The 27,748-nt window shown below is 49.8% G+C and overlaps 1 protein-coding gene across 1 annotated transcript; it reads right to left on the bottom strand.

The window, feature by feature from the left end:
• On the bottom strand, window positions 1-26,867 carry TCEA2 (transcription elongation factor A2). Its single transcript, XM_044986185.1, has 10 exons — window positions 26,662-26,867; window positions 21,799-21,861; window positions 20,624-20,729; window positions 18,497-18,587; window positions 7,111-7,244; window positions 5,545-5,601; window positions 4,209-4,363; window positions 3,447-3,593; window positions 1,431-1,502; window positions 1-295 (listed from the first exon to the last, which is right to left on the bottom strand). Exons 1-10 carry the CDS (start codon window positions 26,728-26,730, stop codon window positions 287-289), a joined length of 903 nt encoding a protein of 300 aa, XP_044842120.1. The 5' UTR covers window positions 26,731-26,867; the 3' UTR covers window positions 1-286.
• Window positions 26,868-27,748: the final 881 nt, after the last annotated feature.

The raw sequence follows: 27,748 nt of genomic DNA, 5'->3' as shown, positions 1-27,748 counted from the left end.
TAATACTGTTATGAAAAAATGACAATACTTATCTGGATGAGAAAATACAGCCAAAATGCATGGAGTGAACTCTCCCGCCAGTCCGCCTGCCCCCTGGGTTCCAGTCACAGCTGCTCCTCTCCACAGGTGCACAACCTGAGAGCCAGGCCTCCCCCCAAGATGATGCACTTAGTGTGTGACACAAAGGAAACTCACTTGGGATACAGTACACAATGGCTGGAGAAGTCAGAGAATATAGGTTGTGGTCCGTCCAGGTTCGGCCGCCGCCACCGGGCTCACAGACGTCTCAACAGAACTGCAAAAGATTGAAGTTTAAACCCAGATTAGAAAACCCCATTGCAAACAAGGGCCGTGGGCAGCACTCGGGGCCACGAAGGAGCCATGGATCTGGCTGATAGCGTCCCTCTTCATGGGGCTGGGGAATCTTGCACAAGCAGTACATGCTGCTCCTGGAGTAGGGAGAACCTTCTCGTCTAAAGACGAGTGGTCTCGCTAACTTCCAGCACCACCATTCGGCTCCCATGGCAGGGGAAGCTACAGGAGCCACCCTGTGTGAAGGAGGGGTAGAGAGCTGGGCATAAGGAGGTGCCACTCTCATCAAGGGGCAGGCGCCAGTGCTGTTGCTGGTCACCATTCACTCTATAGCTAACATTTCTGTTCCAATCCAAGTCTGGGCACAGCGTGAAGGGACAAAAATGAGAGAGCTTGAAAAGCCTGAATAATTGTCACTCCTGCCTCTTTTCTATTGGGGGTGTGCAGGGGCGGCTCCAGGCCCCAGCACGCCAAGCGCGTGCTTGGGGCGGCATGCTGCGGGGGGCGCTCTGCTGGTCGCTGGGAGGGCGGCAGGCGGCTCCGGTGGACCGGCGACCGGCAGAGCGCCCCCCACGGCATGCCGCCATGCTTGGGGCGGCGAAATGTCTAGAGCCGCCCCTGGGTGTGTGGCAGGAGGGGAGCTCCAGAGAAGTGTTGCATGTCCGGCGAGGGCATGGAAAGCAGTGCTGGTTCACTGGGGCTATAGTGGGTGAATGGGGCCATGGAGGCTGAGTTTGTTCTAAGAACTTCTGCCCCACTGACCTCCCAGCAGTGCCAGCATGTACATCTGGCCAGGCCTGCAAAGTGACTGGCTGCAAAGCATCCCACCGTGTCACAGAAGGAGATCTGTGCTCTATACACCCAACAGCCAAGTCCACCCTAACAGTGACCAGAGCAGAAGTTCTGAGTGCTGGTCCCATCCCGACAGACTCGCTGGACATGCTACATTCTGTCTCTCCCTCTCCCTCTAGCCTGGGTGTGACAGCAGTTGCTAGAGTCAGCTGGGGCTTGGAAGGGGGCTAAGGATTTATTCCTAAGATGACACACTACAGCTGTCGACACCACCTATCTTCATAAATTTCACACCCTCATTCAAACAAGTGTCATTCACGCCCTACCTTCCAGCGGTTCCCACACTCGTTACACACGACGAAGGTGGTCATGGGCTCATCGGAGCTGCGGGTCTGCACCTGTGGGAAGGAGAGAAGAAGGGATGGGAAGGAAGAGCCCCCACTTGGACCTTCCAAAGAGATTCACAACGGGCTTTCCCTGGTAGTCCTCAAATAGCCTCTGGATTCATCAGTCAGAACCCAGCCTGTGAGCCGGGGCAGCAGGCCTGGTCTGAGCAGGGAAAAGGAGCCTCCCACTCCTATAAGTCTGATTAGTCACTGCCCTCCTCTCCCTGGGCTCCCATTCCATCCCCACCGCCGAGGCTGGGCTGCAGAGCCTACTGAAAACGCTTTGTTCTTTAAGCAGTGAGTGCGATGAAGCCAGATGGCCTTACGTCCCCTCAATACCTGTCTCCATACTCAGGCCTCACACAGCACACCCATACTGTGGGCACGGAGCAGGAGAGCCCAACCCTGACAGCACTGAAACCGCAGTGCTAGGAGCCTGAGGGTCTCCCCTAAATGCGTGTGGAAATGGTGCTACCACGGCTACCCTGCACAAAGCCCTGATACCTACCGGAGGCTGAGTTTGGCAGCAATGCGGGCAGGCCATTCAATCGGCGTGAGGCTGCAGCCGACAGTGGAAGGGAGCCCATCGGCTGCCTCCCAAGAGAACGCAGACCCCTGAGAGACACTACGTTGCTGACATGTACAAGGAACACTGTGGCTGCGTCTCTACCCCAGACGCTTTCCAGCCACGTCCTCCCACGGCACTAGTCCCAGCTGACGGCACGGACAGTGGAAGCTGTCATGGAGGTAGGGCACTGGGATTGTCACCAGTGTGTTGGATGACTGCCAACAGCAGGCGTAGACAGGATGGTGGTGAAAACGCCATTTTGCACGACAGTAGTGTGCCCACCATTGCTCTAGACTGGCACCAGCCTGGCTCGGGCACACTTGGGGCTGGGCTAGTTCAAGGAGGGCATTTTCTTTCTGTTCATCACCACGGCAGCACTCTGCAGATGGGTCCCCAGTGGTCTTTATGTGGCTGATACCTACTGCCATGTGGGATGGTCCATCTATCTGCCGCCATCTGGCATGACACCCGCTGAAACTGATTAGTGTTGAAGCAGCAGAGTGGCGAAAACCCCAGCCTAATGCCGTCCGTTCCGAACGCCAGTGGCGCTGTGTGCGCTCGAGCCAGGGTGACAGAGAGCAAGTGTGAAGAATCGGGTGGGGGGCAATAGGGACAGAACCCCAAATATTGGGACATCTGGTCCCCCTAGCTCGAGCTCACAGCTGCTCCGTTCCCATTCTAAAATCTGGAGAGAATCCATGATAGTCACACGTTCAGTGCAGGCAAGTGCCTAAGGAAACTGCCTCTGCATCTCCCAACCCTCCAGCCACAGCTTTCCGAGGCAAACATAAAAAAGCACTCAAACCATTCTCTTTTACAGGCTACTCCTAACTCCAGCTTTACAGTCTGCCAGGGCCATATTCTGTCACTGCTGCCTGCAAACTACCAATCTGGTTTGTATTTAAACCTATAGGGAATCCTGGTATTTAACCCTGTGACCGCTGCCTCCGAACAGGCTTGTCAGACACAGGAACTTTACTAAACTCCAGAAACCAGATTTTCAAAGCGTGCAGGTGAAACTGGGTGCTTCCTTGCATGTCAAATCACTGCAACTACCTGCACAGCTCAGGTCACAGTACATGCTCAAGGATAATGACAGTGCTCTGCATGTGCAGTGACCCAACTGGCAGTCATGGTAACTACATTCAAATGAAGGGAGCACATTTTGCAAATACATTGTGGACCTAACCAACCCTGAAAAATCTGGCCCTTGAGGTTCTCCTGGTGAGCTGCAGGATCCGTGCCACCTGGCAGTGCCCAATCCCATGATGTGCCAAGGGCAGCTGGGCAGATGCTGAACATCATCAATTTCCACTGGTCTGACCGGAGTGGAGATTGCTCAGAACCTTGCAGGACGGGGCCCTTTATAAGCAAAGATGGTGGCTCACCTGAGTGTAAGTGCAGTTCTTCTTCTTGCACTTCCCACAGGTGAAGAGGTCAGTCTGGGTCCCTCCCGTCCTAGCGATCTGGTGCTCCCGGATCGCTTCCTTCGTCATGGCTTTCCTAATCTCCTTCAGCTCGTTACTGGCCATTTCCTTTAGGATACCAACAAAGGCACATCAGCTCAACTTCCGCACCACACTGCTGCTGGTCCCACTGACGCAGAGGGAGAACACAGGCAGCAGGGCCGGATGGCTAACGGGACGGATAATGGGCTAGGCAGCCTCTCAGCTATAGGTTACCAGCTCAAACCCAGCCTGTGTCACCTGTGGCCAATGGAAAGTGACTGGGATGCTCAGTCTAGCTTCCAGTAGACAAATGTCTCCACCACTACCTGGCCCCGTTGTGTGGGATTCTCAGCTGAGAGGCCAAGTACAGAACTGCCATTTAATTGTAGCGGTGCTTTCTCCAGCCAGCATTGAGACACAGTGCAGGGAAGCGTGTGCTATAGTGCTCTGTGGATACACAGAGGGCTTCAGTCTCCAGAGCTGTCCAGGACCAATCTCTGGCTCCAAACTCCTTCGATTTTACTAAAAAGCCCCCCCCAGGTGGTTGACCCTGACATGCACATCAGTGGCTGCTGCTGATCTGAACCATAACAGAGCTGCCATCTTGAGAGCAGACCGGCTGCTACCTTGAAGTTAATCAATGGGACACGATCCCTTATGAATAATGCCTATGAAGGTTTCCCTACCTCCCCCTCTCCTCACCTCTGAGGTCATCACTGCAATCTGCTCCGGGGTGATTGCTCCACACAACACGTTCTTTCTCAGCTCAGGGTTTTTGGAGTCCTTCAGGTTGGAGATGCGGCTCCTCACGCGGTTTTTGTACTTCATGTCGGTGTTCTTGACGTCTTGGTAGATATGTACAAGGACAGTTAAGGGGCTACCAGGGGAATAATTAGTCCTGCCACCTACCTAGGGTGACCAGATGTCCCGATTTTATAGGGACAATCCCAATATTTGGGGCTTTTTCTTATATAGGCTCCTATTACCCTCATCCCGATTTTTCACACTTGCTGTCTGGTCAGCCTACACCTACCGTTGCTCGGATTCACGGATCTTAAAGCACTTTCCAAGCAGTAAGGAATTTCGCCTCAGTCCCCCGTGACTGCAGCCAGTGGACAGATGAGGACACAGGCACTGAGGGGGTGAAGTGACAGGCCCAGAGGCATACAGCAAGTCAGTGGCAGAGCTGCGAGTAGAAGCTGGAATCAGGCCTCCCAGGCCCACACATTGACCAGCAGGCCACATATACTCGCCAGGCCATGGTTTTGTTTAATTTAACTGAACTCAAGCACTTGTAACGGCCGGGGATTAATACTGGGAGACATTGGGGCTCTTTCCCTGCTCGCACAGCAGGAGCTGTCAAATGTGGGCCGGGACCAGTGCTGAGCTGCCGCCCTCCCCAGAAATAATTGCCAAGGGGTTCCCCCAAAGCCAGTTTAGGACAGGGAGGAGGGGAGCGGTCCCAGTGCTGCAGCTAATTCCCTTCTAATGAATGACTTCCCCCCAGCGCTGATTTCCACTATCCTCAAGTACCTCCACATGCTGTTATCTGTTAGAGCGGCTGGAAAGCTGTGCAACCCTACACTAACAGCATGTAACTAACACCCCCCCAACCCCACACACACACTGTTGGCGCTCCATCTTCTCTGAAATTAGCAGGCTACCTGACACCAACTGCTACATCTTGCCTGGCCCCTGCCCCATGAGATGAGAGCCATCAAGGCGGTAAGTGTGGGGGAGTTGTCCGGGAACGTCTGTGCGCAGGAGGATGGGGCAATCAGGGCAGTACAAACAGGCGGTCATGCACAATCACACCAGCGAGGGGGTCAGTTCTGAGCCGATGACAAATCCATCCAGGGGCTTCATCTTTACCCTGCAGCTCTGCTACTCCAGAACAACGCTGCGACCCAGCCCAGAGCCCAGGCTGAGCGAGAACTTTGCACAAACACCATTCGCCCCTATTTTTCTGCTGGCCTGTTAATGTCCCCACCCCTCCACGGGGGTGCTGCTCAGGGAACCCTCAATAGCACAAGGATATATTCTTCAATCTGGGCAGAGAGGTGCTCACAGTCAGCACCAATGGCAACGTAGTCACCTGTAAAAGAACAACAAGCACAATTACTGATCACTTTCGAACATCGAGGGAGACCCTGGGGACCAATACCGAGCACTCTGCCTATCTCGACTCACACATTCCCTCTATCACAGGCAGTGCCTAGGCACCCCTTGACACATTTTAAAATACAATGACAAAAATAGACAACCCCAGCTAACTTTCGCCCTCTGGTGCTCCACTGACTCCAAGAGGGGTGTCCAGAGCTAAAGCAACGATTGGCACCCAGGTGCAGTAATACACATTGTTTGCCAGTAACCAACACGATATCAGGAACTTATAACTTAGCCTTAACATGAATACGCAGGGCCTGATTCTGATCTCACATCGGTGTAACCTGGCGATAACTCCACTCTGATCCATGGAGTTACACAGCAGTAAAGCTAGTGTAATCAGAATCAGGCCTTCACTTTACTTCTTCTTGGCCAAATGGCCTGCAACCTCCCTCCACCCACACCCTTATCTCCCCCCACTTCCTACTTGCTCTAATTGGAGCAAAGAGCTGCTGAAACCCAGTAAACAACCTTTACTGTATAAGGAACAGCCTGAGTGATGTAATGACTGTGTGGCTGGAGCCTGGACATGGCAAATGACCGATGAGCAAGAAGGGGATGGACAGCCAGGGGTTGGGCTTCCTTGAAGCAGACAAGGGATGGGGTGAGGGGACGATACAATGAAACTCTTGCAATTAACACTCTCTGGCATGTCAGACATACAGGAGCGATTTGAGCAAAGCTTTGTCACTTGTGCATTTCTCCATCTGTCATTTACGCTTCATCAATCCAAGTTCATGCAGAGCCTCAGCATGCAGCCAGGCCCTCATTTTCAAAGGCGACCTCTCCTTTTGGACATCCCAAGTATTAGGGGCCCAACGTGGGACACTCAGGGACTGCTTTTCCGAGGGGCCGAGCACCCACAGCTCCCATTGACTTCAACCGGGGCAGCACATGTGTAACTGAGGGACAAGCCGTTATAGACGTACGACCTTCAAGAGGATCCGTTCTAATAGCTGCGTTCCCTAAGAGTCCAGTCCTAGCCGCAGAACACTACTGGCAGCAGTGTGGTTACTAACATATCCAGCCCACTGCATTCCAGCTCCACTTTCTCCCAGCGGGGAAATGGGGATGTCAGCTGAGTTTTAAAGGAATCAGACAAGAGCAGGCGATGGGGAGTGAACCCAATGCCTATGGGACTCCCCTGGCTTGAGGTCACCCCAACTAGATGCCCAGCAGAATACTCCCAGCAGAAGTTGGCCATCCCTACTCTCATCCTTTCTATGGCACAGAGAGGTCGATCCCCAGATCCCCTGGATGAAATAATCTTTGGCCAGGGGATTAAGGGCTACAGTCCTCTTGTTTGTGCCTGGAACTCCTCCCTACCGCAGCACTGACCTCTACGCACAGACGGTTCTGACGCTCAGGAGGAATGCACAGCAAAGGGGCCTCTGTGGGACTTTGCAGCCAGCCCAGTGGAGCCCATTGCCCTACTTACTGTCGGTCTGCAGAGCAGAAGTCAGCATTTCTCTGCATTTGTTGCGGACAGCGTCGCAGGTGACGGGCACCGGCGGAAAGGTGGTGATTTTCGGCGTGGTTGGAGTCTTCGGTGGGTCCTGCCTTTTGTTGGAGCTAGAAGAGAAACTTAGGGTGACCAGATGGGATGAAGAAAATATCGGGACACATTGGGGGGGGAGTCCCGCCGGCACAGCAAAAAAAACTCCGCAGTTCCAGAGTTCCGCTGGCAGAGGGGAAAAAAAAAAAACCCGAGTCCCAGAGTCCCGCCGGCAGAGGGAAGAAGAAGGAAAAAAAAGCAGAGTCTCGCCGGCGGAACAAAACAAAACAAAACAAAAAAACCAGGAGTGCGAAATATCGAGACAAATTGCGTCCCGACCAAACATCGATCGGGACACGGGACAAACGCCTAAAAATCGGGACAGTCCCGATTTTATCGGGACGTCTGGTCACCCTAGAGAAACTTCACCTCTCAGAATGATTCGGTTCAGGTCACTGAGCGCAGCGCAGGGCGCAGCGGCAACGTGGTCACTTATCCTGTTCATTACAATGACGTAAAACCAATCAGAAAAAAGCAGAGCAAAGACCTTGGCCAATAGCCACCCCCCAAATTCACAAAGATGACAATATGCCAACCAATAGGGCTATCCCTGGATACGAACACAGAGCTCCTAGGAGCTGGGGTGACTCTGCACACATGTGGATGCTGACAAGTCCTTATAACCTATCAATGAAGCCTGATACTATAGATGGAGAGATTCCAGAAGACTGGAAAAGGGCAAATCTAGTGCCCATCTATAAAAAGGGAAATAAAGACAACCCGGGGAATTACAGACCAGTCAGCTTAACTTCTGTACCTGGAAAGATAAGGGAGCAAATAATTAAGCAATCAATTTGCAAACATCTAGAAAATAATAAGGTGATAAACAGTCAGCATGGATTTGTCAAGAATAAACTGTGTCAAACCAACCTGACAGCTTTCTTTGGTAACAAGCCTTGTGGATAGGGGGGAAGCTGCAGACGTGGTATATCTTGACTTTAGTAAAGCTTTTGATACTGTCTCACATGATCTTCTCATAAACAAACTAGGCAAATGCAACCTAGATGGAGCTACTATAAGGTGGGTGCAAAACTGGTTGGAAAACCGTTCCCAGAGAGTAGTTATCAGTGGTTCACAGTCAGGCTGGAAGGACATAACGAGTGGGGTCCCGCAGGGATCAGTTCTGGGTCCAGTTCTGCTCAATATCTTCATCAATGATTTAGATAATGGCATAGAGAGAACAGTTATAAAGTTTGCGGACAATACCAAGCTGGGAGGGGTTGCAAGTGCTTTGGAGGATAGGATTAAAATTCAAAATGATCTGGACCAGGGGCAGCTCTAGCTTTTTGGCCACCCCAAGCAGTCATGCGCGGGAGGCGCCCCGGAGCCGCGGGAGCAGCGGACCTCCCGCGGACATGACTGCAGAGGGACCGCTGTTCCCGCGTGGCTCGGCTGGACCGCCCGCAGCTGCGGACGGCTCGCGGGTCCGGCGGCTCCGCTTGAGCTGCCGCAGTCATGCCTGCGGGAGGTCCAGCCGAGCCGCGGGACGAGCGCCCCCTCCGCAGTCATGCCTGCGGCAGGTCCGCTCGTCCCGGGGCTCCGGTGGACCTCCCGCAGGCATGACTGCGGCAGGTCCGCCGACCCAGCCTGCCGCCCCCCCCGGCAGCAGGGGACGCCCCCTAGATTTGGCCGCCCTAGGCACCAGCTTGTTTTGCTGGTGCCTAGAGCCGCCCCTGATCTGGACAAACTGGAGAAACGGTCTGAAGCAAATAGGATAAAATTCAGTAAGGACAAATGCCAAGTACTCCAGTTAGGAAGGAACAATCAGCTGCACACACACAAAATGGGAAATGACTGCCTAGGAAGTACTGCAGAAAGGGATCTGGGGGTCATAGTGGATCACAAGCTAAATGAGAATCGACAGTGTAAAGTTGTTGCAAAAAAAGCAAACATCATTCTGGGATGTATTCGCAGGAGTATTGTAAGCAAGACATGAGAAGTAATTATCCCGCTCTACTCTGTGCCGATTAGTCCTCAACTGAAGTATTGTGTCCAGTTCTGGGTGCCACATTTCAGGAAAGATGTGGACAAATTGGAGAAAGTCCAGAGAAGAGCAACACAAATGATTAAAGGTCTAGAAAACATGACCTATGAGGGAAGATTGAAAAAATTGGGTTTGTTTAGTCTGGAGAAAAGACGACTGAGAAGGGATATGATAACAGTTTTCAAGTACATAAAATGTTGTTACGAGGAGGGAGAACAATTGTTTTTCTTAAGCTCTGAGGATAAGACAAGAAGTAATGGGCTTAAATTGCAGCAAGGGGGGGTTTAGGCTGGACATTAGGAAAAACTTCCTAACTGTCAGGGTGGTTAAGCACTGGAATAAATTGCCTAGGGAGGTTGTGGAATCTCCATCATTGGAGATTTTTAAGAACAGGTTAGACAAACACCTGCCAGGAATGGTCTAGATAATATTTAGTCCTGCCATGAGTGCAGGGGACTGGACTAGATGACTTCTCGAGGTCCCTTCCACTTCTATGATTCTATGATATTGTTTATGCAAACTGATTTACCCCACTGAACAAAAAGAAAAATGCTCATACCCTTGGAGGCGAATGAGAAGGGCTATTACACAGCTACTGGACACTGCCAATACTCCATGCTTGGGTTTTGACTTTCTGTTACCTGCCAACATGGAGCCTGGGGAGTTTGGTGCTGGTATTTTGGCACACTGCCATATGAGAGTTCACAATTCCAAGTAAGAGCTCCCTGGAATGTGGAACCTCCTGGAATGACATGCCGAGATCCAAAGAAGAGCTCCATGGAGCTCGAAAGCTTGTCTCTCTCGCCAACAGAAGTTGGTCCAATAAAAGAGATTACCGCGCCCGCCTTGTCCCTACATTGGACAATCAGCACTGGAGCATACAGTGAATCCACTTTGCAAAAGGACTGCCGTGCAGAGATGGTGCTCTGTATGGGGCATTTCTGGGCTGGTGCAGAACGATCCCAGGTCATCCCTCCATCAGCAGAGCAAGGAGGTGACCTAGAGCTTCCCCTAACACAGCCTGACCCAAGAATCCTGCCTCAGAACACAGAGTTCCCCATTTAAAATCTCCTAACAGGCCCAATGAGAAGGGCTATTACACAGCTACTGGACACTGACAATACTCCATGCTTGGGTTTTGACTTTCTGTCACCTGACAACATGGGGCCCGGGGTGTTTGGGGCTGGTACTTTGGCACACAGCCATACAGGAATTCACAACTCCAAGAAAGAGCTCCCTGGAACATGGAACCTCCTGGAATGACATGCCGAGACCTGAGGAAGAGCCTTACTGAGGCAAAGCTCCCAGTGACGTCAATGCCAGTTAGTGATGATGGGATCCTCAGGGATTGTCCGACTCTTTTCACAGATGCCCCCTTTGTGGGGAGTTTAAAATTAATTTTGCTCTCGGGAGTGAATTTTGTTAGAACTGGGGTGGAGCGAAGGGGTGCCTGGGCTAGGATTGTGGGAGTAGGGTCGATGTTTTTATTCCTGGAGTGTTTTGTATGGAAAAAAGAGACTTTTTTATTTGAAGCACTATACGCACCACACAATGCATTGCAAAGCACTTCAGCGAGCAATCAGAATAGCCAGTCAAATAAAGGAGTTTGTTCAAATAAACACCATGTGCTCCTCTGCACATTCTTAAAATGCAACACAATCAAGGATTCCACAACATGAACTCCCACCATATGTGAAATGCTAGGGTCAGGAATGTCTAGCCATTCTAGTGAGCTGGTCCATCAGTACTTTTATCATTCTATGCATCACATAACCCAAATTATGCCCTTATTCACCCCATCAAAATGCAATAAATGTAAACATCACCCCTTCTGCTCCCCCCATGAATCTGGTATTTGCTGAAGGAGTCGGGTGATCGCAGTCCAGTTCCTAAGTGACCACATCAGAAACTGCTCCTCTAAGTACCACCCTGGGAGGTAGGTTCATCAGAGAGCCCCAGAAGCAGATGGGCCATGGAGACTCATGCCCCCAGAGGCAGTTCCTCCAGCTCAAGATTGAGGCACATGGGCAGGGTAATAAGGGAAAGCTTGCTCAGCTACTGACTGCGCTGCAGATTCTCCAGAGATAGAAGTCTTTAGTCTCCAGGGCTGGCAGGCCAACATCTTTCACCGGGGCTATGGTCTCATGACCAAAAACGCTGTATGGAAAACAAGGCTCTCGGTTGAGCCAAGTGATTGAAATTAAATCTAGAGCGAAATGCAGGCCAGAGAGGAAGATCAGATCAAGGCCCTTCACCCCATATCTGCACTGTGGTAGGGCTGTATATGGGGCCTCTTGAGGGATGCAGTAGGGCCTCTACGCCCCCTGGACATGGCAATGGGAGGCCAGCACGAAGGACTATTAGGAAGTAGACCAGGAAAGAAGTGACTATGCGGACCCGGCCACCAAAAAACCCCATACAGGGGAGCAGTCCTTCCGTGCTGCAGTCTCACTTCCTGCCTAGAGGTAGAGGGGTCTGAATTCTACATCTTCAGCCCCCGACTCAGTTCCCTCCTATCCCGGCTTTAAATGGGAAGAGGTGAATTCCACCCACAACTAGCGTGACTTGATTTCTGAGCATTGGTAATGGCACGCTGCTTAGCAAATTCCCTATTGGTGAGGGGGTTTTCAATGAAGATTAGTACAATCCAGCTGAAGATGTTCCCTGTTTATGACCCCAGGAAGCCCGGCCCTGACCGAGAGTACTAGCCAAAGGCAGGATAAAGGCAGAGAACCTCCTCTCTCTCCCATGGAAGTTTCTCTCAGCACAGATTCTAACCTCTTTGGTTTCTATGTAAAGCCTTATCTCTTCAATGCAGCAACTCCTGCCATCAAAACAGTTCAAAAAATCCCCTGGATTTGAGTTGGAAGAGAGCTATAAAATCTGTAAAAAAGGTCAGCAGTTAACGAGAAGTAGCAGGTGAGAGACCTGGGCTTTGTCTGTACTGTAGTATGAAGTCACAATGGGTCATGCAACCAGAGCACCCCCCCCCGCCCGAAACTTTCCTTAGAACACACTGGTTAGGAGGGAGACATTGACGCTTCTAAGTTGGAATCATTTGAGGCCCAAATTTCCAGAGGCATGGGAAGCATGGACAACAGCTGTGAATTAACATGCTAATTGACTAACTGCACCTGTAATGGTGAATCATGGTCATTTTCATGTGCAGGCACAGTCATTTGCACCCAGGTTCTCTAAAGTCAGGCCCCCTAGTGTTTACAGTTTTTATTTACAGATGCACTTACGGCTGGTTTGACAGCCCTGGAGACTGGAGTCCTCTGGGTATTCACAGAGCAGGTACAGCCCAGACAGTAACAGTGCAAGCTTCTCTAGCCACAAAGCTTAACTCTGTGGCGGGAAGGCCCACTACTCGGGCTGAAAGGGCAGGTGAGTGTCCATGCCCTCAGGCTTAGCCCTCACTAACTGAGCTGCTAACAAGAGCGAGTGTAATGTGGACAGACCACCACTAGGAAACAGCCTGAAAACACCTACTCACTCCCTCTAGGCCACTTAACAGGAGGGTAATATTGTCTGCTCCTCTTGACTTAGGCTGAACTTCAACTAGGTGAAAGCCTCTATCGCACGCTCAGCTCCCCCGCGTATACAGCCAGGTTCTCTGCCCTCTTCTGCTCTCTTTGCACATTCAGGCACCACAAAGGGAGCAGAAACCATAGGCCTGCTGGATGCCTCCCTTTCCACAGCCCCCATGGCAGAGGACATGGCAGCAGCAGAGAGGAGGAGTGGCCAAAGCCCATGAACTCCAGCTAGCCTCTGCTATCTGATCCCTAGGGACCATATCCAGCTGTTTGACCTGTTTGGGGGCAGGGGCACAGAATCTATAACCAGCTCCCCACCTGTAGGGGGCAGCAGAGAACCCAACCCGTTTTCTGTCCATTCGATGGAAGAGGGAGAGAATGACTCCCTTCGAGCTGACATTTATAGCCACCGACACAGACCCCACTCTGCTATACTAGGTCTGCTGGTTTACTCGCAAGGCAACGAAGCTGTCCTAAAACCTTGTGTGTTTATCCCTAATCATGAAGCTGCTACCGCTGCTGTTCCGACAATGGGACTCAGACAGCTCAAGGCATTGACACGGGAATAGTTCAGTAGGGGAAGTTTCAACCCAGCCCAGCATATCAGCACCCCAAAATCTTAAGCTGCCCATTGCTACATGAGAGGAGGCAGTGGTTTGACTCTAGTTCCAGACGTACCTATCCCACGTTTAAAAACCCTACCCCAAATGGCACCCTGCGGGCATGGACAGCAACGTAGCCAAGGCTGCAATGGGAATGGAAGCGCAGGCCTACTGGTGCTCCCTACGGGGAAATGTTGCAAGGGTTAGGGCACAGTGACGCGTAGGGAGTTTGATCCCTGGCGGTTGTTCAGGGGCTGAACAAAAGACTTTAGATCCAGGTCCTCAAAGGCTTTTAGGCATCTAACTCCCATTGAGCTTTTTCAATGAGAACTGGGCAGGAAACTGGTTTAGGCATTTTTGCAAAATCCACTAGGGGTTCATCTGCAGCTTCAGGTGTCTAAACATCTTTGTAGTAACTGACTGTGCAAAGGGGCTTTACAATGGGCCAGATTTACAATGGCCCAAATAGTCATGGAGATGTACAACAGGTTATCAGCACAAGTGAATTTGCGTGTGCATTTTTCTGAAAATGTAGGCTAAATGTAGACTAAAAAACTAACGCCACTAAGCTGAGTACATACAGCGCGACTTGCAAGAGATGTATGTATGCAGCTTAGGGTTGCAAGAGATGCTGCAAATGGTGGTTTGCCAGTAAACAGCTGCTGTTTCGAAGGGAACAAGTACCACCAGTTACTGCAGTAAATACGAATCTAGGTCTCTCTGTACAGACTACACATACATGGCTGAATGTGTATTTCTGTGGATCACATGGGGTTCTAAGATGCTTCCCAATGAGACTGGTGCTTCTGTTGGGCGAACTTTACAAGTCCTTTGTCTCAGCCTCACAGAAACATTGAGCCACAAAAGTATCCCAAAGCAAAAATCTCCATTCTAGGACTCCGCTTCCATTAACTGTCACATCTCTGCTAATTAAACATCTTTAAAAAGGAGTAAAATAAGCTCCATGTGCTTTAAGAGTTAAAACATCAAATCTGGATGCCGAAAATTCGATTCCTAAGTCAATATTTAGGGAACTAAGGAAAAGTGGCCTGATGGTTGAAAGGTGTGGAGTACCTGTTGATTTTCAGAGCGGTTTGCACATACCATTCCTGCAAACTCTTGAGTGCACACATGATTGCACACATGCAGATGGGGCCTATAGCAATTGATGCTTTAAAGAGACCAAGAAAAACTCATCCCGGGAAATGTGTAAAGCCTGCCATATCTAGAAGCTGTTACATGAGCTTGTGGCTTTGGTAGAATTCAACAGCCCAAGAAACAACCATCCACCAAAGCTTTGGAAGACTCATTTGTGGACGTGTGTATAAAAAGTCATTGCCAACCTCAAAGAGAATTTGATATTCTGCCCTACAAACCTCACTAGGTGTTGTGTGTCTCAGTGCAGTTCTACCTCAGGAACAGAAGTCACCTGGGCCAGCCCCAGGAAGGTTATGGCTCAAAGTAACCCCCAAACCCTGTAGACCAGCTGCCTGCTTGTGCAGTAGAATGAAAGGTAATTGAAGCCCTGAGAGTAGGCTGTGGTCCAGTGGACCGGCAGGGAAGCAGAACAAGCTGTTCCTCACTCCTGCAGTTTAAAACCATAGCAAGCCTGAGAACAACCTCAGCTGATTGCTCTTGGATCAAACAAAACAGATTTCACAGCAGTCCAGCCCACACTTACAAAGTTTGTGTAAGAGAAGGTTCGTCTGTCATTACAATAGTTGGCAAATAGAACCCTCACCACAAAGAGCTGCTTTGCTTCAGGAAATCCTGTGGGCTCATACTGCTCCTGTCAAACATGGGAATAAGGCTGTACACTTTACCCAAGAGAAGACTAAAAAGTCCTCTGCATTACAAAAGAAGTGACCCAAGAACAAAATGGTGACATGTGTGATGGCCAGACTCATAATAGAATTTGGACTGCAGTGGAAAGGAAATTGCCATAAAAGTAATACACTGACATGCAACAGATCCAGACACTCCCAATAAGTGGCCTGATGAGAGTTCTGGCCAAAAAAGAAACCACAGTGCTGCCAGAGATGAAGACACTCTATACGCAACCTATTAAAAAATACTGTAGTAATAGTCCACAATACTACACCATCCAGTAGTGAGATACAGTGCTTTGAACCATAATACAGAACTGCAGGATATAATTTTATAAGGGATACCATATACTAGTGTATCACGTAAAAACCTCGCCTACCAAAACAAGCTCCACCTCCACACTGGAGGGCTGAGACGCTCTGGATACAACTGCACTGATGTTAATTCCCATGTCATTGCAAAAGAAATTTCCCATCTGCACTGCAGAAATCAAGAAAAGTTATGGGCCAAGAGATATCCCAAGGGGAAAGGCCCAGCCAAAATCTGTCAGACTCCAGGGCTGAAGTAAGAACATTTCAACACTGGCTGGCCTCTCTACTGCTTTGATAGCAGCCTCATCAAACAGCATAGGAGTGCACTCATCGCCCAGAGATCAGCCATACCGACTGACTCATTTAGTCTCAGCCTGTTCTTCACAGAGACGCCGGGGCAATTCTTAGCCAGTAAGCTCTCTGAGTTTGTCAGGGTGCATTGGGAGTCTCTTTTGTACCATCAGAGGAACATATGCTCTTCTCTCTGTAACTAGACAGCATGATGTACAGGACTGGTTACGGGCTGGGAGACAGGGGCTAAATATCTCTAACACCTAACTTCTGCCTCAGTTTCCCCCTCTAAAAGGGAGAGGGTACTTCTACCTGACGGGGTGTTGGAGGTTTAATGTCTGCACCGCACTTTGAAATGAAAAAGTAATAGTAGCCGTGCAGTGGCTCCTAGAGTCTTACTAGTGGAGGACAAAGCATTTGGTGAGACTGACAGGTAATCCACTGGTCCTTGGTTGCTGAAAAAGCCGGTAGCACCATATTTCTGCCTCCATGACCACAACTGGTGTGTTATTCGGGCTGTGACAACTCCAGACCACTTCATCCAAACTGCGAGTGTCCTAGCAGACTGGATTTGTTTTACTCACACAGTTCTCACCCTACTCACTCTCCCAGGTGCTTTGGGGGCAGCTGAGGAACTCTGGGCAATGTGCCGGGAAAACCCCCTTACTTCAGACTCACAAGAATTTCCTGAGGAAAGTCTACTAGAGGCCAAGCCAGAGGTTTCTCTGAGGTGGTATTTCCTGACTCTAGTATACCATCAGCCTAGCACAAACATACTACTTTCCCCTTTGCCGACACAAATGAACTAAGATTCACCAGATTCCTATATGGCTGGAAAGTATCATTCTCTATTTACAGATTGAGAAATGGGGGTAAGAATCGTAGGCACTTGCCCAAGGGCACGGAAGGATCCAGCGCCAGAAGCAGGATTTAGACGGCAGGTATTCCTGGGTCCCAATCCTGTGCTCACACCCCTCCTCTCCCAGCTTACAAAAGCACACCTTTCACCGAAAACACATGAAGCCCTGCCACCCCCGTCCCAGAGAAATCCTTGTCTTTGCACAATGCAAAGGGAAAACTTCATCTGGGAGATTCCAGATTAATGTTATTTGTAGAATTAGCACCTAGAAACGCTAGTCATGGACCAGGATCTCATTGTGCTAGGCACTGAACACACACAGAACAAGAGACGGTCCCTGCTCCAATTTTACACTGCATTGCAGCTGGGCTTATGGCCTCAAAACCAGAGGGATCCACTGCCATTAAAAACATGGCAAGGCACATGCCAAATCATGGTCTTCTGGAACATTTCATTCCAGTTTATACACAAGTGGAGGAGGAGACTGATGTAGCAAGTTAAACTGCTGCAGCTCAGCCACCATGCTGGTAACTTTCACAGTACCAGCCCTGCACAAAGGTACTGGGGTTTGAAAATAACTAAGCTGCAGCAGCAGTCACGTGACAGTTCTGAAACAAAACAGAGACATGGTAAAGAGGCTAGTTGGATAGGAACTGACTGACTGGCATACGCAGGGACGGACTTTAATGAGCATGGGAAAACTCGTAAACCAGAGTTACCAATAAACAGAAACTGGAATATGGCTATTAGCCAAGATGGTCAGGGATGGAACCCCATGCTCTGGGTGTCCCTAAACTTCTTACTATCAGAAGCTAGGACTGGATGACAGGGGGTGGATTATCAAAATTGCCCTGTTCTGTTCATTCCTTCTGAAGCATCTGGCACAAGCCACTGTCGTAAGTCAGGATACTGGGCTAGATGGACCATTGGTCTGACCCAGTGTGGCCATTCTTACATTCTTAATATTAATCCTTAAGAAACTGACTAATCCACAGGTGTTTTACACCTTATGAAACGGCCAGGTTCCTGGAGTCCGCGCGGGATTCTTGGGAGCGCTCTGGCTAAAAGGAAGGATCAGTCTCTTGCTTCTGGGAGGCACAGCTGGGACTCTGGTGAAGCTGGTCCCACCTCATAACCTCCCTGCCCTCCACTCGGGCCCCACTTCCCCTTGCTAACTGTTCTAACTACACTTGCCAGAAGGGGAACAGGCTGGGGAGTACCCACTCCATGAAGAGGGGTGAGTCAGCAGCAGACCAGCTAGATGCCGACTGCAGGGCAGGTGGACTTCTTCCACCACTCGTGGAGGAGAGATCATCGTGCAGGCAGGAGAGGGGGGTGAGGCTCCTGCTAGGAGCATCTGTGAATACTTGGCTCCCATGCATCAGGATAGAAGGCTAAAGCTGAGCATAGTCACAGCTCTTCTAAAGGACTCCAAGGGTTTACAACAAGGGAAAAAATATAAAAATGCAACACAAACAAAATCAAACCCAAAGGAATGTTTTATTAACAGAGAAAGAAACCAGCATGAAACAGAAGGAAATGGAAACGTGAAGGTAAAACAAATCATGTAGAACAGAAAGCAAAAAAAACTCACTAAAGCCACTGTATTTTGTAGATGTTTATTCTTCCATTACAGTTGTAGTTTCTCTTTATTATAGAATACCACACGGATCTACAGGCAGCCTGTCACCTTTGCTGGATAGGCTGGACTCCTGGCAGGTCTGATCAGAATGAGGCATTTGAGCAGACCAATTGCACAGCCCCATAGACATGTTAAAGATCAAATGTTAACACAGAAAGCCCCAAGTGATGGAACAACATGTACAACAGCATCATCTTGGGCTAAAGGGAAGCGTTACCTTTGGTCTCTCGAGTCACCGCTCTCTTTTGAGGAGGATGCCGACAAGGAAGAATTCCTCTTCTTCTCCTCACTTTTGTCCTCTGAAGCATCTGCACCCAGTGAGAAGAGGGAAAAAACAAACACTCAGATACTACAGAGGGTTCAGGGTTCATCTTCACACCACAATCCTGACTACACTAAGCAGAGCACAAAGGATGGTTGGGAGCCCGGATATTTGGTCAGAGGCAAGTTACTAGCTCCAGAAGAGCAGCATGGAGGAATAGGTCTATACAGGCTAAAGTACTTTGCAATGCACCCATGGTAATCTTTCTACTTGCCTTTGATTGGCAAGAAGTCAAGCAACTGGCAAACGTACCACAAACCTTTCCCTAGCTAGCCAGTGTGAAAGGACCCATCCTTCATTCCATGAGATTAGCTTCTTCATGAGGGAAGACCTATCCCAGCCAAAGTTTCTTTTCTAGTGAGGCCCCTGCTGCTGAATGTACAGACTGAGTAAAATTTTCAAAAAACACTTTTGAAAATGGGACTTAAAGCCAATCCAATTTTCAAAAGCGCCAATGAGGGCTAGCCCCTCTCTCAAGGTAGGTGTTTGGAAGGCCAGGGATACAATTTATTCTTTTAAGAAGTGTATTTCTTTTCCAGTTAGTTCAGTGCTGTTGGAAGGTGATGGCTTCGCAGTCCTGAAGACAGAAGTTCTGGTTAAATGCAGATCAGATACAGGCCAGGAGCAGGCAGTGAAGGCTTCCCCTCATGGTCCCACCATTATGTATCCACCCTGACATAGAAGGACCAGCCCCGGCAGTGGGTTGGAGGGAAAAAAAAAAGAGTTCAATCTCCAATACCCGTCTAATCTTTGGCTTCTTTGCCAAGTTATTTGTAGGAGGTTTCTTTGAGATGCAGACTGGAACTAGCAGTTCATTTCACATACACCTTGAACAACCTGATGGTATTAAATATAGAAGATATTTGTTTCTACTGACTCAGACAGACTTGTCAGTTTTGATGAAAGGACACTCTACTCTGAGCTTCACACACAGGTACTGCCATAGGCTTAGAAGGATGCTTTATGCTAAAGATAATTACATCAGTTACCAATGACACAAATAACCCACTCAAGACATAGCCTCTCTGCTGATTTGAAATTAAAAGGGCTTAAGATTTCATGGTCTGCAATCAGGAAAAAAAAATTCAGTGGCACCATAAGCCCTATAAAGTGTCTTTATTAGTACTCGGGTGGAGTATTTCCATTTATTCTCAGAAATTCCAAAGAAAAGGTTGTTTATAATGCACTTTTATTTCCAAGGTGGTCTAGAGGAATGAACACAGAAGTGGGAGTGAAACTCCTGAGCTCTAATCCCTGCCTGCTAGACTCACAAAGTAATCTTAGACAAGTTGACTGACTTTTGGAAAAATGGAGGACTGTACTAATTAGCTACTTTGAAAGGGGGCTAAATGGGTTAATGCTTTTGAGCAAGCAAAGGGCTACCCTTGTGCAAAGTACCGTCTTCAAAGAGCTTTATGAACATTTGCTCATTAAGCATTACAATATCCCATTCCAGGAAGTATAGTCAAGCATTAAGATTTTAAATAAGACCTCACCCTCCAACTCATCACCACTGGAAATGTTTTCTAGCAGGTTTCTTACGACGTTACACTAGTTGGCTTTTTATCTGTTGTGCTAGTTTGTTGATATTTTGATATTGCATTTACTTTAAATTGCAGCACACCCTGAGCACCTCAGTCAGCAAATGAAGAACTTTATAAATAAGATCAGTGTATTACTATCATTGGCATGCTAACTATTCTTATTTCAAACCTCGCAAGCCTGGGCAAGTGCACATTAACTACATGCAGTCCTGGCCCTTAATTCCACTTCTTCTGCAGGGACCATTTTCTTTTAAAATAGGAACTCAATGTTATTAAATGGAATTCACTGTGTAGTACTTGAAACCCTCCAGATGAGAAGTCTAATGTTAAGGTTCTAAGTTCTGTGGCCTGCTAGAACTTCCTATCTCTATTGATGCAGACAGAAGCTTGTAGGAGTAACACAGCCTACAGGATAGCAAAGCTGCTAGAGTTGGCTATTTGGTAAACTGAATCCAATAAACCCTGCTTATTTTCTTACCTAGAAGCTTTTTCCAGGACTTGATAAGTGATTTGGCAAGTGATATCACTTCCTCGTCAGTGCTCTGCTTCCTCAGCGCATTCACCGACATCCCAATCCGGGTGGACTGCAAATCAACATTCAAGAAGTGAACCACTCAAGAACTGACTAGTTAGCCAATGGCACTAAAATTAGAGAACAACAGATCTCCACTACAAGACACAGCAGCATTGACCAAGACAGAGCCAGCTGCTTGATGCTTCTACAGCTACCAACAAGTTGGCTTCTTCAGTGAGTCTTTAATATCTGGCTTACATAGCATATGGCTCTCTCTTGGAGAACTCCATCTCCCATGACACCTTTTCCCCTTCCTAACCACCTAGAAGCATATATAAATTACTCAAAACTGAACAGGATTTGAAAGAAAATCCCTCAGAGAGTCCTAGAAATTTAAAAACAGGGCCAAAATTATAAACAGATGTATAGCTGTAACACACGATACTTCAAGCCTTTAAACCACAACCACTCTTCTAACAGGATTTTCTTTTAAAAGGATGTTCAGCACCTTAATTGTTACCGAAGCCCGGAAGGAGTGTTTTTAAGTTTCAGCATATTACTAAAGCCTTTAACTTTTATTAACTATTTAACTTAGTTCTAAAAACCAGAATGGAGTTGCCCCTCCTCCCCCGAGAGTTTTCCAGAGACTCTCATCCCGATGGAACATGCCCCCCAACTTTTATGGACTCCATCAACTTCATCAGTTTGGTGGGCCCTAGGTTGTGCTTCCCCTCAAGCTCTGCTTCAGTCCCTGTCTCACCACTTAAAACATACCATGATGCTCTCTTTTGTTAGTAGTTTTACAAATGCTTTTTAAAAACTATGATTGCTGCTGGCCTCACATTTGCTGCTTCCCCAGTCTATTTTCCCCTTCTTTATTCCGATCCCTCCATTGGTTTTGAAAAGCGTGGTCTTTTCATTTCATGTTTACAAATGGAATTTTGAATTTGTTCTGATACCCTAAGCACCTCTGTTGGTGAGGCTTTATAAATACAACATTGCATAGCTTTGTTTGATGTTTCTGGGAGGATGGAACAAATGGCAGGGGAGACTGTCTTAATCTCATTCCCCAAAAAAATCAGCATTTATTCCACCTACATCTGGATTTTAGTTTTCCTTGCCTTAGTTGCATGATTTACCTGTAACAGGTCCAGAGTGATAGGCATACTTTTCAGTTCCTTCAGCAAATCCATCGCACCATCCTGTGAAAGAAGGGTGGAGGGGGAAAAAAAAATCTACTAGTTACTAAAAAAAAAATTATAGGCCACTTCTTCCATATCATCTAAAAAAGAACAGCTACTTAAACTCAACCTGCACAGGCCAATAAAGCAACAATTGTTCCTAGAACATGAGGGAACCAGCCAGCCAATCTTGAGACTAATATTTTAGATGACACTAGAAACAATCCTCATTATATTCCTGAAATTACAGTATATAAGGAGGCCTTAGCTAAAGTATGGGAACCAAGCAAGATAGAGAAGCATTGTTATGTAACAGATCTGCCCGGGCACGCAGCACATTTCTATTGTGCCTACTACTTACACAGTTAACTATTATCCTTATCCAGATAGTTTAATTAGAACTCCTAAGCAATGCACCTCAGATAAGAACTGACACCTAAAAAACTACCCTCCCACAACATTTTTCCTTTAGGAATAATCCTGTTAGCAAATCACCATTTTAGGTGACCTGGTTGATGATGCGGATACCTTTGCCAAGGTATTGCATCAGAGGCTCTCAGAGCACTTCACAATCACCCCTGGGGGTAGTGATTATTTTGCCTATGATAGTAGAGAGCTGCTGGCATTGTGTCCCTGGTAGGATTTGTGGCTAGAAGGGAAACTTGCTTTGCAAAAGTACTCAGGATGTCCATCCACTGCCCTTTAGAAAAGCTTTGACCACTGTATCAAAACTGATGAGAAGCAAGGAAGTCAGGGAGCAGGTCACCTGGAATATGGTATGTAAAATGTTCATTCATCTGCTTCACTGTATCCAGAAAACTCAATTGCTGCATGGCCCTAACTACACCATATGTACATTTTAAAATATCAGGTACAATTGCAAACTCTGGCGAGATGTAAGCAAATCCTCACTTCTGCAATACTCTCCGTGAAAACTATAGCCTGGAATCTGTCAGCTTCCATTCAGACTGCAGTTTCTTCCTCTCTTCTCCTAACTGACAAGGACTTCTAATGTTCATATTTAACAGCTCATTTAAAATACTAACCACTCCAGGCCCATTTGAAACACAAAACCTACAGAGACTGTAATTGCTGTGGTGTGAAGCAGCCTGAACTGACAAATTTCAGCTTCAGATCCCTCCCCCTCCATGCAGAAAGGCTGTTTCCGATTCATCTCAGGAAGAGATCCAGCTGCCAGCATCATCCTGCAGGACACAGGCTGTGAGAGCTAAATCAAAGTGAAGTTGAAGATTTCAATATGCACACACAGGCAATTCACTCCCTCAGGAGCTTTACAGCAACTTACCCAGAACGAATGAATGAATGACTCGCCAAATTTCTTTCTGACATTCCGAGATCGAGAGTCAAATAAATGCAGCCTTTACAGTGCACATAATGGCCCAATTCCTATTCCCCTCAAAGGAAGTTTTGCCACTTACTTTAGTGAAAGCAGGATTGGGACCAGTGTATGTTAAGGTTAACTTCCTCATTTGACAAGGTGGGGGCAGAGTGGGGCACAAGTACCCAAAATGAGGATCCAGTAGCAAAGGACCACGACTGCAGTAACCAAAGGTTTGGATGCTGGTTCGCGTATTGTAAATTGCACATGGTTTAGTAGCCAAAAATCACAGGATATAGTGACCCACCTGTTAAACTACCAACTGGACAGTCCGTTACCTTACACTCCAAAATCACAGGATATAGTGACCCACCTGTTAAACTACCAACTGGACAGTCCGTTACCTTACACTCCAATGCCAACTAGGTCAAATCACTCAAGACACTGCTTCTCCTTGCTAATCACCGACACTTGGAAGCCAATTCAACAATCCTTTCATGCTTCCTTTTCTGAAGAACACCCCACCACTTTGAGGTTGAGGATCTCTTCAGTGATGTGATTTTAGGGGAAAGCAGAGACTGTCATTTTATCTTCATAGTGAAGGGACAGAAGAGAATTAGGGAGGAAGAAGAGTACTGGGGAGCAGGTCGAGAGAAAGCGTATTGGGAGGCAGTCCAGGGGAAGAAGATTGGAGAAATAGCTATTGTATAAAGGGAAGGTTAAGAGGAGACATGGATCCACCCCCTGAGGAAGAAAGTTGGGGACTGAAGTGAGAGAACTAGGGCAATCACAGAAGTTGTTGAGAACTGCTAGGTGAGGAGGGAGCAAGAAAGGATCAGTCCCCAGGAAGGAGATACAGGAGGAGCTGGGGGGAGAAAGGAAATGAAGGAATTCCCTCACTTCAGCTGTGAAGATTATGTGTTCTCCCACCAAAGCTTTCTAGGTTGGGAGGCAATTGGGATCCAGAAGTAGATAGGAGACAGCAAAAATCTTCCTGTAATACTAGAAGGAGACGATGGGTGTGCTTCCCCTCTTCTCTGGTCATTTGAGAGGAAGAAGGGAGCTCTTCACACCTCTGGCTACAGAGAGATGATGAGAGCTTCCTCCTTCTCTCACTACTGCAGCAGAATAGGATGGGGAGGAAAGGGGAGGTGATGGTGCTCCCCTTCTGAGGCAAGGCAGTGATGACCAAGTGATAGGAAATAATGGAGACCTCAGAGGGCTGAGGGGGCTGCAAGGTCTACCCTTCTCTGTACTGCAGGGGGTTGAGAGGAAGTGATGGTGGCTGCAGGTATACTGGTGGGCGGGGGCTGCAGGAGTCAGCGAAATTGCAATGGGAAGGTACAAGGGAGCTGAGGGAAGGATTTGGGGACAGCAAGAAGGGCTCCCCCAGACTCATCATGCTTTTCTGAGGAGGTCTGATGGTAAATAAGGCCACCAAAAGGCAAAGGAGGTTTCCCTGTATGCATGTGCTTTCCGGCAGGGCATCGATGAGGGGACTATAGGGGCAGAAAGGTGTAGATGAGGGGCCACCATGCATTTCCACAAGGAAAGCACCCAGGAGGGGGGCTAACAGGGCTGGAGCAGAAAGCAACAGGTGGCTCACCTACCACAATGTTGCAGATGGCTAACTGAGAATTACAATGCTTTGCTGCAAGATGGTTGATAGGTAAGCCCTACCAAATTCACAGTCCATTTTAGTCAATGTCACGGTCATAGGATTTTAAAAATTGTAAATGTCATGATCTCAGCTATTTCCAATCTGAAATTTCACGATGTTGTAATTGTAGGGGTCCTGACCCAAAAAGGAGTTGGGGGGAAGAGGTTTGCAAGGTTATTGTGGGGGGGGGGGGTTGCAGTACTTCTGCACTGCTGCAGGAGGCGGGCTGTCTTCAGAGCTGGGCAGCCGGAGAGCGGTGGCTGCTGCTGGCCGGGATCCCAGCTCTGAAGGCAGAGCCATCTCCTGCAGCAGCGCAGAAGTGAGGATGGCATGGTATGGTATTGCCACCCTTACTTCTGCGCTGCTGCCTGCAGAGCTGGGCCCTCAGTCAGGACCACCACTCTCTGGCCACCCAGCTCTGAAGACAGCAGTGCAGAAGTAAGGGTGGTAATACCACAATCCAACCCCCCAATAACCTTGCTACCCCCCCTGCAACTCTCTTTTGGGTCAGTACTCCCAATTTGAGAAACCCTGATCTTTCCCTTGAAATCTGTATAGTATAGGGTAAAAGCGCACAAAAGACCAGACTTCATGGGGGGAGACTAGATTTCATGGTCCGTGATGCATTTTTCATGACCGTGAATTTGGTAGGGCCTTATTGATAGGGAACATGAGGGCACTGGAGCTAGATCCACTTGACCGTAGGTGAAGGGTTGCTATGGGCACACACATAGTGGGGGACGGCAGGGGATAGGGGGCTGTATGGGAGAACGCACGAGGGGCAGCAGCAGGCTTTGGGGGGCTGTGCTGGGGAATACTAGGTGTTCTGGGGAGATACCGGGGGGTGCAGTAGTGGGGACATAACTGAAAACAAAGGAGGGGGGTGTGGGGAACGCTCCATAAAGGCAGCAGGGAGAGGGGACCCAAGGGCTCAGAAGGGGACACCCCAAGGTAGGGCTGTAAGGAGAGGGGCATGGGGGGGGGGGTCGCACACACCAGGTCATGAGAGGGCTGGAGGCACACTCAGGAGAGAAGGGGATAACCAGGGACAGTGGGGGGCACCCCTGTGGGCACATTCTGAGGGGAGACACACAATGGGAGACAGGGGTGCTCTCGTGGGGGAGGGCACAGCCTGGGAGGGGGCACCCCAGGGGACATGACTGAAGTGCTGGTGCGGCTCTCTTCAGGGACGGGGCACCCCGGTGGCAGGGAGCTGAGGAGGGAAGAGGGGCACTCTAGGGGGGGACCCCCGGGGGGCGCAGGGAGCTGAGGAGGGAAGAGGGGCGCTCTAGGGGGGACCCCGGGAGCTGAGGAGGGAAGAGGGGCGCTCTAGGGGGGACCCCGGGAGCTGAGGGAAGAGGGGCGCTCTAGGGGGGGACCCCCCGGGGGCCGCAGGGAGCTGAGGAGGGAAGAGGGGCGCTCTGGGGAGGGACCCCCGGGAGGCGCAGGGAGCTGAGGAGGGAAGAGGGGCGCTCTAGGGGGGACCCCGGGAGCTGAGGGAAGGGGGCGCTCTAGGGGGGACCCCGGGAGCTGAGGGAAGGGGGCGCTCTAGGGGGGACCCCGGGAGCTGAGGAGGGAAGGGGGGTGCTCTGGGGGGGGACCCCCGGGGGGCGCAGGGAGCTGAGGAGGGAAGAGGGGCGCTCTAGGGGGGACCCCGGGAGCTGAGGAGGGAAGAGGGGCGCTCTAGGGGGGGACCCAAGGGAGAAGAGGGGGGCACGGAAGGCGCTGGGAGGGGCGGGGCTCCGGAGGGGGGACCCCGGGATCGGGCGCTCCGGGGCGGGAGCTGGGGGCACCCCTGGGTCTCCCCGCCCACCGGACTCACCGCGCTTTTCTTGGACACCATCTTGTCCAGCCGCTTGGCGATGCGCACGATCTCGTCCTCCCCGCCCATGGCTCCGCTCCCCGCAGCAGGGGGACGCGGCGGGGCCGAAGCGGGGAGGGGGGGCTGCGATGCACTCACACACCCCGGCGTCCGCAGTCCACCCGATCTCCAGCCCTGCCGAGCGCGGGGCACGATGGGACTCGTAGTTCTTTCGCACCGCCTCCCGCAGCGGGGCGTCTCGGCGGGACTACAGCCCGCCAGAGGGCAGTGCGCCGGCAAGGCCCCCCGCCCCCTCCGCGGGGCATTGTGGGATTTGTAGTCCACATTAGCCTTTTCCCCACGCTCTCCGGGCGAGGCGAGGACTACAAGCCCCAGCAGTCACCGGAGGGCCAGGCTGAGAACGGACCGGCGTGGGTGGCTGGGGCTACAGCTGTTTTCAAGGGGGACAGTTTGGAGGGGGAGGGCGTACAGCGGGAGGGGCGGAGAGGGGGAATGAGTGATGGGCGAGGGGAGGAGAGGAAAAGGGGGGATGGAGGAGGGAGGGAAGGATAATGGAGAGAGGGAGAGAACAAACGAGAGAATGGGGGAGAAGGATCAAGAGAGAAAATCAAGCGGCCTTGAGGAGGGAGTGAAAAAGGAAGGACAAGACAAGAGAAGGGAAAATAAAGGGAAGGCGGTAAACTGAGCCTGAGGCCCGGTCTATACGACAGGCTTAGGGCCCCGTAAGCTGCCTTGCGGGGACCTAGCTGTGGGCGTGTCTTACTTCCCTTACATTTGTCTGCTGTGGACGTGAGTGCCTCTCTGCGCCGATTTAGTACCACCATCTCCCCGATTGGCGCAGCGTCCCGGGCCATGCAGTGTCAGAGTAGGCACTGCATTGCTTATGTCAACCATTACTGGCCTCCAGGAGCCATCCCACAATGCCCCACACTCACAGGACAATCCATACAAGCGCTCTCCTGATGAGAATGCTGACACACGGAGCCAACTGTGCACCCACACAAGCGATTTAATAACTGCAGTAGCTGTATGCCGGTGTAAGTGAGGTTAACCTCATTTTGCAGTGTAGACATGGTCTGGGAAAGCA

Source organism: Mauremys mutica, chromosome 13 (genome assembly GCF_020497125.1).
Source record: "Mauremys mutica isolate MM-2020 ecotype Southern chromosome 13, ASM2049712v1, whole genome shotgun sequence".
NCBI classification, from domain to species: domain Eukaryota; kingdom Metazoa; phylum Chordata; order Testudines; family Geoemydidae; genus Mauremys; species Mauremys mutica.
Note: the sequence above shows the minus strand (reverse complement) of the source record. Positions and strands in the feature narration are given on the sequence as shown.

Bases quoted from the DNA above. Each gene is read 5' to 3' on its own strand.
- TCEA2 (XM_044986185.1), bottom strand. From the start codon at position 26,730: ATGGGCGGGGAGGACGAGATCGTGCGCATCGCCAAGCGGCTGGACAAG. The intron at 7,245-18,496 runs GTAACGCTTCCC...TTTCTCTTCTAG, and splicing joins GGTGACTCGAGAGACCAAAG to CTCCAACAAAAGGCAGGACC. The intron at 5,602-7,110 runs GTAAGTAGGGCA...GTTCTTTTACAG, and splicing joins TTCTGCTCTGCAGACCGACA to GTGACTACGTTGCCATTGGT.